Source organism: Glycine max, chromosome 4 (genome assembly GCF_000004515.6).
Source record: "Glycine max cultivar Williams 82 chromosome 4, Glycine_max_v4.0, whole genome shotgun sequence".
NCBI classification, from domain to species: domain Eukaryota; kingdom Viridiplantae; phylum Streptophyta; class Magnoliopsida; order Fabales; family Fabaceae; genus Glycine; species Glycine max.
The window spans coordinates 9547374-9558858 of record NC_016091.4 but is presented as its reverse complement, the minus strand read 5'-3'; the positions used below and the strand labels follow the sequence as shown (position 1 = coordinate 9558858).

At 37.2% G+C, this 11485-nt stretch overlaps 2 protein-coding genes and 1 non-coding gene across 3 annotated transcripts; 2 read left to right on the top strand and 1 right to left on the bottom strand.

Moving 5' to 3' along the window:
• Positions 1–978: 978 nt before the first annotated feature.
• Positions 979–1695, bottom strand: LOC102667343 (protein MAIN-LIKE 1-like). Its single transcript, XM_006579022.1, has 3 exons — positions 1608–1695; positions 1303–1517; positions 979–1200 (listed from the first exon to the last, which is right to left on the bottom strand). The coding sequence occupies exons 1-3, from the start codon at positions 1693–1695 to the stop codon at positions 979–981; spliced, it is 525 nt and encodes a 174-aa protein (XP_006579085.1).
• A 4466-nt stretch (positions 1696–6161) lies between these two features.
• On the top strand, positions 6162–7103 carry LOC102669874 (uncharacterized). Its single transcript, XM_014774587.3, has one exon. It carries the CDS (start codon positions 6162–6164, stop codon positions 7101–7103), a length of 942 nt encoding a protein of 313 aa, XP_014630073.1.
• A 4144-nt stretch (positions 7104–11247) lies between these two features.
• On the top strand, positions 11248–11375 carry MIR1520M (microRNA MIR1520m). Its single transcript, NR_048714.1, has one exon. It is a non-coding gene; the product is annotated as a microRNA MIR1520m (primary transcript).
• Positions 11376–11485: the final 110 nt, after the last annotated feature.

The window sequence follows — 11485 nt, the reverse complement described above, 5'->3', positions numbered from 1 at the left end:
GCACAACAGGTGCATCTGCCAGAGGATCTGATGGTTGTTCCGTGGTCATGAATGGATGAGAAATACGGAAGAACCAATCTATGTAGTCAGGCGCACACTGACCTGACACAACACATAGATCACTTACTGCCGCCAGATGGTCTGAGTAGTGTGTCTACGTATCGTCTATGTCATCATATGACACCAATGGATGGACAGGGTGTGTAAGAATGCACTGGACGTAGTCAAACTGGCGCATAACCCTCTCCACTCTATATCTGACAACAATAGGCCCCCAACGGAGTTGTCCTGAGAAGCACGAAATCAGATGAAAGTCCTGTACAGGTCGGTGCTCTGAATATGGAATCCAGCAAACATCTGGGATCCTCAAACAATCCAGGCACTGCCTGTACATCGCTGTAGATAGCTTCTTCACAGTCTTCTTTGTCGCAATCCATCGACACGCACGTGGTGACACCTCATCATAATCCGGATCAGCATTGCACTCCGCAATTGACGGAAAGTGCTCGTATATCCAACACTACAGGGTTTACACGAAAATCATACATGTTAACCAAATATACACTTATTAAAACATTGTTGTAATTAAATTATGAAATACATGTTAATTACCTGTAACAAGGTGATGTAACCAGCAAGCTGTCGGCTGGTGCTGAGACTAGCATCGTTAAGCTGATCGTACATATGGACGAGCCCAGCAGCTCCCCATGCATACCGCCCAGCAAGAGTGAGGTCACGCAGGGCCTGTAAGTGTATGACATGAACATGGGTTGCACTCTTATTAGCAAAGAGAGTGCAACCCAAAAGATGCAGAAGATAAGCGCGAGCGGCAACTGTCCAGTGCTGCGTATGACATCTACACTGGTATATGTCTCACAGCCACTGCAGGCATACGTATGGTCTGCCACATTGGTCTGTCTCGGCCTTGGCCACCTCTGGTGAGACCATCAGTAACTCAACCAAGAGCCGCGACATCGTCTAGCGTGATCGAAATCTCCCCCACAGGAAGTGGAAACTAGAAGTCTCCCGGTGCCACCTCTCGACAAAGGAGGATATAAGTCTCCGATCGCCAGTGTCAATAGAACACGCGATCAAAGTACTTAATCCTGTCCCAGCAACCATGTCCTCAATTGTAGGAACAGGCCTGCCTAAGTTATGCACCTTCCTCCCATGGGAGGATAACTTCAACTCAGGACATTCCTAAATTGAAGTACAAAGGAACACAATTTGTTCATAAAACGTGAATCAGTAACCAATAAATCCAAAAAAATAAAAGTTAACTAACTTTAATATTATAAATACTTGTCCAGACCATACGCTGGCCGCAACATGGTCAACATACTCTGTAAGCACTGATGGGTCCCTGGGTCCACTAGGAAATCCCTCAGGCTCGTCCCCAATATCTTGTGCACCGGTATCTTGTGCGTCAATCTCTGCACTGGTGTCCTGTGTGGCAGCATCTACCATGGGCTCATCCCCAGCTACAGCAGCCTCTGCCTCTGGTACCGCAGGCAAGTCTGCAGGTACCGCAAGCACATCATCGTCAACAATGACTAGTACCCGTCACCTGCGTGCCGATGCGGTCGGCCTTCGACGTTGGGGAGCACCGTCAGTATCATCACCATCCCCTCCTCTCCCCAGACCTCTGGCAACAACCCTACCTAACGCACGGACTAATCCTCTAGTCTTAACCATGATCTACAAATGTCTACCACAAATTCCATCACTAAACCACACAAAGGCTATAGAGTTAACATATATGTAATACTGAGTAGCCTAGCAGGTTATTCTACACTCCAATTCACATTGTTGTTGTATTGATTAGAGTTTTAATACATCTATCAATATTGGTATAAATCATAAACCTTGCACCAAAGAGATCTTTACACAACTTCATAAGTATTATTATCGATCAAAATCATTACAAATAAGGATGTAACAAAAATGTTTGCTTATTTGCAATATTGGATAATGTTTTCAGTTTCAATATGTGATTTGCTATAATGTTTACACATCTATCATGTGATTTCTCACATGATGCCTTAATTTTTGTGACATTGTCTTGGTCCAAATGTCCAATGTTTATGATTCATTCTCTCTATTGTAGATTGGTTTAACATTAAAGAAGTTATTTGAAGAGGGTGTAGTCAAGCGAGAAGATTTATGGATTACCTCTAAACTCTGGTTTTATTTGAGTTCCAAATTAATTATCTTCCTGATTAAAATTAAAGTGATGGTAGTAGAATCATGCATTGAGTTAGTCTTTAATATCTAGAACTAAAGGATTCTCTACACCTGAAGTTAAGATGATGGACAGGTGTACAGATCATGCTCCAAAAGATGTACCAGAAGCTCTAGACAGAACACTAAGAGACTTGCAACTTGATTATATAGATTTATACCTTGTATGTGTTACAACTTGATATCTATATAATGTTCTATAAATGTTTAGTATGTGGGTTATGTATGGATTTAATTAGTGTCAAAATCTACAATGATAAACAATATCTGAGATATAAATTCAGATAAAGTTTTGAATTTCGGATATAACTTCAAAATCTACTCAGTATTACCTATATTTATTGGAGTGTAGAATTGGAGTTATGTTTGGTTGGTCCCAACAAAGGCTATAGAGTAGTAGCCATTTGTGGCATGGGGGGTTTGGGGAAAATAACATTGGCAAAAAAGGATACAATAAACAAAATACGAGCTCTCCATTACTCTAAGCCAACTAAATTAAATTTAACCTATGATATTTTCCTAAGCTTCTCACATGTACCTATATATATGTTTATGTTATCTCTAACTTGATTGCCCTCATATTAATAAGTATAGAGTATCAAAACCAAAGGGCCAAGGAGGGTAGATTCTGTGAGAAACTCAAGATCAAGAATAAACCAAAGTTTGTAGGAGTGAGACAAAGGGCTTCAGGGAAATGGGCAGCAGATATCAAACACACATCAAAGAAGATTAGGCTTTGGCTTGGAACTTATCAAACTGCTGAGGAAGCTGCGCGAGCTTATGATGAAGATGCATGCCCCCTTCAAGGTTCAAACACAGCTACTAAAGGCTTTGTTCTCTTTTTAGTTATTTGATAATTATCCAATTTGAGTTATGGAGTTATTAATATGAGGAGTTTTTTTTTTCAAAAAGAAAATACGATACTACTACTTGGATCTGAAACCTACATGTTGACGCTCATGATTTTGATAGCCATACTAATGATTTAGAGGATATTTCCCGAAAATTTTTTAGTGCCCATTTCGGCCAACTCTCTATCATCTTTCTTTGACTGAGTGGCATGTATTTTCATGGTGCTCGTTTTTCCAATTATCAATTTTTCTACTCAAGGGTGTGGCATTGCTACAAATTCTAATTTGTTTTCAGCATCCTTTTGGGATTCTAATCAATGACTAAATTTGAGGGCTTCAAACACATAAGTAGGATATAAATAGTTTGTGTTCAAAGTAAAGCTACAAACCAAAAAGTCACAAAACCAAATTTCAGAACAGGATATAAATAGTTACAATTGCATATTCAGTACCATACAGAATATAAATAAAGTAAAAAAAAACCACTGAAAACTTCAAAATAAGAATGCACACCAACCACAAAATCTTAAATAACCATTATAAAACATCATACTCCAGGCTAAAAGCTTCAAAATTAACCCTAAACTCTTATTAAAAACCATTTTTCATTAATTAAAACATAATTCTAATTTTTAAAAAATTTAAAACAAGCCTGCGGATCAAGTTAATCCGCATACTTCATGCAAATCAAGTTGATCTGCAGGCTTCACGCGAATCAACTTGATTTGCAGGCTTTACGCGGATCAAGTTGATCCGCGTGAAGCTTGCGGATCAAGTTGATACCCACGAAGGTTGCGGATCAAGTTGATCCCCACGAAACTACGCAGCCAAAAACGCATGCAGATCTACTTTTCCCTACTGCGGATCATATCAATCCTAACCTACACCACCTACGGAAGACCTAAATCCCTATGCGAATCAATACTTGCCTACACTACAATACCAAAAATGCAGTAGAAACAACATAGAAGAATAAGAATGCACTTACCTCAATTTTTGCCAACAATGGTGAGCAGCAAAACAAAGAAGAAGAACGCGCCGCAAGGTGAACACGAACGGACGCCGAGGTCGCGCAGGAGGAGAAAGAAGCAACGCGCGAAAGTGGAAGAAGGAAGAAGAAACCGAAGGAATGCGTGGAAGTGGAAGAAGGAAGAAGAAGCTGAAGGAACGCGCGGAACAGGTGCTGGGTGTATAAGGAAAAAGGTCGCGGAACAAGAAGAAGGAATGCGGAAAAAGATGAAAAGCTGGGTGCAAAACTTTTTAAAAAATAAGTAGGGGTAATTTTGACTTTTACCCTTAAGTGCTAGGTGCAGTTAGCAACACTCAGCTATTTTTGGTACACAAAAAGTATCACTTTGCTTAGGAATCACAATCATAAATAGTTTCAAATAATATCCACATTTAAATTGAAGTGTTTTTTTAAAAGAAAACTATAAAGCCTTACATAAGAGTCCAAATAAGTAATACTTCAAATGTGGTGAGACTAGCATTATAACTCACTTCATCTAACCGTTAACTTTCGTCTATTAACATTAGGGAATTCGCCTACGTAGCACAAGAACGAAAGTGTCACCAAATAATTGCTCACATGGTATTCATTGGTTGATAGTGAGGTGATGACTCATAGAGACCAAAATGTCAGTATAATTTTTGCCTTTGTTACTACTTTAGTCAGACCCAAACACAAGGTCATTTTTCCTTTGTTACTTCTTCTCTTTTCACCTTCATCTTCACGCCTTTTGAGACTTTCAACGACCTTCATAGCCACCATGAAGGAGCATTGTTCTTTTGTTGTTGAAGATAAAGTCATTGTTTCCTGTTCTATTGTGATACGTAAGGTAAAAAAGCAACCCCTTATTGTGAACATGCCTTAAATGAGTGGAGGTGAGATAAAACAAAACAAAAAACAAAAAACACCGAAGGAGGAAGAACAAGAAGTTGGACCCTTCATTTATGGAGAACAATATATAAGATGAAAGAAAAAATAATCATTGCAAGTCTAACAATCAAAAGGAGAAGAGATAAAAAGTCATTACTGACAAATTAATCTCTATGTCCACATGAGTAATTTTTTCGTGACATTTTTATCCCTACGTGTCACGTAGGTAGACGAACTAATGTTAACGGATGAAATTTAATGGAAGGATGGATTTGTTTCACTTTTATACTTTTGAGGACTAATTTTTAATTTTTCATCTTTTAAAAATGAATTTATTAACCCCGCACACTTTCAAAAATAAAAATGACTATTTATTCCTACATATATTCATACATTTACTTTCTCTGTACAGCTCATTTATCTTCTTTTTTTTTATCACATCACCTATTATATCTATCATTTTTTATTTCTTTTTTTCTTTTACTCTCTTTCTTTCTTCTCTTTTCTTCCTAATACCCCAAATTTGAGATATATGAATACTACTGCCTATATTTTAAGAGATTAAATATATGGCTTGTGGAGTAAAAGTCAACATAGTTCCATTTCACATCACATGTCCACATCTTTTTCGTTTTTTTTTTTTTTTACATTTACAGCCCCCCTTCCGATCCCTCTCTTTCTCTCACTGTCCCTCTCACATTCACATCGAGTTTGACCTGGCCAGCCACCGGAAACTCTTTTATCTCTACTCCAATGGCGAACCCACCCACCCTGCACTCTCTTGAGGATCTTTTAAAGCCTCTTTTTTTTTCTGAGCACAAAGGTTAAATAACCTTTCCTCTCTATTCATCTTCTTCTTTTTCCTTCCCTCAAACCCTAATTCACGCAAACAGCTAACGAGATCTACTCCTTACTGAGTACCTCCTCGTAATTCACGCCCCACTCTTCCCTCAATCCTTTCCCACTCACATCTCACTCCCCACCCAATTATGCATCATAATTAAGATCTATATGCATAGTTTCCTTTTCACAGAAGGCTGGTTACACATGTACAATTGGATTTCATGGAAACATGATAACCAAACACGTAATTCGATTCTCAATTCCACACACTTTTTCTTACTACTTTCAAATCCCTTATAGTAACCGTACCACCTAAGCTTTCTCTTGTTTCCTTTTTTGCTTATGCAATGGATTCTGGCAACAGTGGAAGCATCTCTTCTAGCGATGATGAATACGATTCATCATCACACGCTCATCCATCGTTCCTCAATCATTTTGGTTCCATCTCCGACCCGCAACAACCATCTCTTGTTCCTTCTCATCCCTCAATGTTTGATCTTTCCTCAAACTATCTCCACTCTCTCTCACAATCCCACCCAAACCCCCATAATTCCTTCTTAAACTTAGACTCTCAAGGCCAAAGATCTGAACCCAATTGCACCCTCCATGAAAGCCTCCCGTCTTCATCAGCAATACCAACAACAACAAATCAATACTTGTTGGGCCACGACAACCTTAATAATAATGCAAGACAACAACTCCCATCATCCCCACAGACCAACAACCTCATACGCAACTCGAAGAAACGAAGCAGAGCTTCAAGGCGTGCACCCACCACCGTTCTCACCACCGACACCAACAACTTCAGATCCATGGTTCAAGAGTTCACCGGAATCCCTGCACCCCCTTTCTCACCTTCCTTCTCTCGCCGCATCCCTCTTCGCCCAAACCCTTTGCTTTCAACAACTTCATCAAGGACTTTGTTACATAACAACAGCATCTATGTTTCTCCTAATAATAACTCCCTTAATTACCAACTACTTCCCGATCTATCTTTACCCTATCAGCCCCCACCACAGAATCTCATGCAAAATATTCACCCTATTCCCTCATTCCACCCCTCTTCTTCTCTTCATACTCTTGTCCCTACAGGGTTTGGTGCAAAGTCTTTATCCACCATGCCCACGCTTGATGCGCATGATCTGGTGGGTGCACATGTACAAGGTCATCATGAGCATGTGGTTTCTGAGGGCATGTTTCTGAGGAGTGACGGCGGTGGAACTGGAGGAGGGAGAAGAGATCCGTTTAGGTGCTTAGATAATGAGAATAATAATAATTATGGCGGTTGAAAGCTCAACATCTCGGTTTCTGCATCGAGCAACTTGAACCATGAGAAGAACTTGGAAAATGGAAATTCCCCTAGGGAAGGAGCTGTCGAAGCGTGGATTTGTTCTTCTGATCAATAGGATCATCTCGCGTGTGGTGTGAGAGAGAGTAAACAGTATCTCAACTTGTGAATCATTGCAGCGTGGAATTTCAGATAGAGTCTATTGATCTTTTTCCTTTCAGATACTGCAATGAATTAATAGCGTCATCATGATGATGTTGATCATAGTGGTCTAGTGTTAGTGGTTAGCATTTGCAGCTATCATTTCTTTTTTGTTTTAAAATTCTTATACGAGTAATGTTGAGACTATTAAATTACTAGATAGCTAGAGTAAGATTAATTTAATTATGTAGTATATACTCCTTTTATTTGCACTTGATGATCTTATTATCTTTTTCTTTAGTGTTAGGATCTAAAATGGATATTATTACAGGAATTTTAATTAGGTAAAGTGATTTTATGAGGCTTCTATATGTTTTTTGTTTTTAATTATAAAATTCCTAAAATTTGAATTTCATTGTTGCAAAATTTTTTGTCCGTTATTCGTTCTCTTATAAAGTTATTTTATTTTATTTTCTAGAGATCGAGATAATAAATTAACTATATGGGAGATCATGAAAAGTGTGAATGTCGGACACTAAAAATTTGTGTATGCATGTTATTATTTGCGTAATAAGGTGGATTTTTAGGGGTAGTGTGATATTGTCAGTATGATGTTTGCTTGTGGTAGTTCCACACACTTAATCAATGATTCGTTTTTTCATTTATTATTATTATTATTCCTATATCAGATAATTTCAGGGAAAAATTTAAAATTGATTGAGTCTAGAATTCATTCTAAGTTAAAATAATTTTAAATAATTTATATGTTGGATAAAAAAATTATATTAAATTTTACTTCAAAATAATCTTAACAAAAATTATCCAAACATAAATCATATTACTTCAAAATCAATTTCACTAATAATGTTCTTTCAATACACACTTAGTATGACTTAAGCATTTCTGGTACTAAGGTTTATTCTATTTTTTTTATAATAAAACTCACTTAGAAAAGAAAGACGTGATTTATAACTTTTTTTATACCGTATCATTTAGTTATTAACTATCATAAAAACTCATTTTACCAAGTGAAACCACTTTTTTTTTTTTTACTTTAGTCTCTAACATTTGCGGAGTACATTTTTTCCCTTATCATTTGAATTTAGTACTAGTTCTCTTTGCGACACTATTGAAAAAAATGGTTCCCTACATGCTATAGCGATGATAATAAAAAGAGTGGAAATATAAGATTCATCTTATGGTTTGAATTAAAAAGCTCAAGAATAAGAAAAGGAGAGAGTGAGATCACCAACTTGAATTCTCTTATTGAGATTTTTAATAAAACTAACAAAATAATAATTGTAAATAAAAAAGAAATAATAATAATAATAATAATAATTATTATTAGAATTGATTCATTATTAAATAATCAGATCTAATCATGCGTACGATCATCATGTGGGGGAAACTAAAGTTCCTGTAATAATATTCATTTTAGATCCCAACCATAAAGAAGAAAAGGGATAATAAGATCATCAAGTACAAATAAAAGTAGTATATATATAACTATATAATTAAATTAATCTCATTCTAGCTATCTACTAAATAACAGTCTCTACAATACTCGTATAAAAAAATTTAGAACAAAATAAAAAAAAAAAAAAACAAATGGAGCTGCAAATGCTAACCACCAAACACTAGACCACTATGATCAACATCATCATGATGATGACGCTCTTAATTCATTGCAGTATCTGAAATTCCACGCTGCAATGATTCACAAGTTGAGAATACTGTTTACTCTCTCTCACACCACACGCGAGATTATCCTATTGATCAGAAGAGCAAATCCACGCTTCGACAGCTCCTTCCCTAGGGGAATTTCCATTCTCCAAGTTCTTCTCATGGTTCAAGTTGCTCGATGCAGAAACCGAGATGTTGAGCTTGCAACCGCCATAATTATTATTATTCTCATTATCTCAGCACCTAAACGGGTCTCTTCTCCCTCCTCCAGTTCCACCGCCGTCACTCCTCAGAAACATGCCCTCAGAAACCACATGCTCATGATGACCTTGTACATGTGCACCCACCAGATCATGCGCATCAAGCGTGGGCATGGTGGATAAAGACTTTGCACCAAACCCTGTAGGGACAAGAGTATGAAGAGAAGAAGAGGGGTGGAATGAGGGAATAGGGTGAATATTTTGCATGAGATTCTGTGGTGGGGGCTGATAGGGTAAAGATAGATCGGGAAGTAGTTGGTAATTAAGGGAGTTATTATTAGGAGAAACATAGATGCTGTTGTTATGTAACTAAAGTCCTTGATGAAGTTGTTGAAAGCATAGGGTTTGGGCGAAGAGGGATGCGGCGAGAGAAGGAAGGTGAGAAAGGGGGTGCAGGGATTCCGGTGACTCTTGAACCATGGATCTGAAGTTGTTGGTGTCGGTGGTGAGAACGGTGGTGGGTGCACGCCTTGAAGCTCTGCTTCGTTTCTTCGAGTTGCGTATGAGGTTGTTGGTCTGTGGGGATGATGGGAGTTGTTGTCTTGCATTATTATTAACGTTGTCGTGGCCCAACAAGTATTGATTTGTTGTTGTTGGTATTGCTGATGAAGATGGGAGGCTTTCATGGAGGGTGCAATTGGGTTCAGATCTTTGGCCTTGAGAGTCTAAGTTTAAGAAGGAATTATGGGGGTTTGGGTGGGACTGTGAGAGAGAGTGGAGATAGTTTGAGGAAAGATCAAATATTGAGGGATGAGAAGGAACAAGAGATGGTTGTTGCGGGTCGGAGATGGAACCAAAATGATGAGGAACGATGGATGAGCGTGTGATGATGAATCGTATTCATCATCGCTAGAAGAGATGCTTCCACTGTTGCCAGAATCCATTGCTTAAGCAAAAAAGAAAACTAGAGAGAAAGCTTAGGTAGTAAGAAAAGCTTGTGGAATTGAGAACCGAATTACGTGTTTGGTGATCACTGATCAAGTTTCCAGGACGTGAAACCGACTTTCTTGAAAAAGGAAATTATGCATATAGATCTTAATTGGGTGGGGAGTGAGATGAGAGTGTTAAAGGATGCAGAGAAGGGCAAGGCGTCAATTACGAGAGGTACTCACAGAGGAATAGATCTCGTGGCTTTTTGCGTAAATTAGGGTTTGTGCTCAGAAAAAGAAAAAAAAAAAAAAAAAGAGAGAGAGAGCTTTAGAAGATCCTCAAGAGAGTGAAGGGGTTGGTGGGGTCGTCATTGGAGTAGAGAAAAAAGAGTTGGCGGTGGCTGGTCAGAGGTCAAGCTCCATGTGAATGTGAGAGGGACAGTGAGAGAAAGAGAGGGAGGGGGTTGTAAATGTTAAAAAAAGCCAAAAAGGATGTGGACATGCGGTGTGAAATGGAACTATATATGTTGATATATGTTGACGATCATGTTTTTTTTTCACTAGAAATTAATAAAGTTTGAATTTGACTCTTATATAAAAATATTTTTTTATTAATTATGTATATAATTAATGTAAATGTAATATTTTTTATATCAGTCATGATGCAAAAATATTATACATATATGAATCTTATTTTGAATAAAAAAAATGCTATTATATAATTTCATGTGGATAAATAAAAAATATTATATGAACCAAATTTGAACTTTGGAAATTTTATAATGATGAAAAATATATTTGAATCTTTTAATTAAGGTGTAAATGGTTTGATGAATTGAATTTTATATATTTTTTAATCAAATTCAAATTCAGTTAAATTTAATTGAGTTAGATTGGATTGAATTTTTTTTTTTTTGTCAGATCCATGTCACTTAGATCTTGGAAAAAAATTTAAAAAAATCATCAAGCTAAAATAATACTGAGATATTTTATTTGACAAAAAATGAAAAAATATTATTAATAGAAGGCAAAATTATAAATTTGGTCTCCCAATTTATCTTGAGTTTCGGACTTGGTCTCCCAATCATTTAATTCACAAATTTGGTCCTTTATTTTATAAAATTGTGCTTGATCCCTAGGTCACAATTGGACGTTGACCATTAATAAGTGACATTGATGGTCAAGTGTCACATTCTTATTGGATGATGACTGTTACGTGCCATGTTCTGATTGGATGTCAACTCCATAAAAGATGAAATGAATTGTTGTTTTCATTTATCAATCAGAACATGACATGTGACAATTATCATTCAATAAGAACATGACACGTGACAGTCAACATCACTTGTTAACGGTCAACGTCCAATTGTGCCCTGAGGACCAACATCGCACGATTTTACAAAATAGGGAGACTAAATTTGTGAATTAAA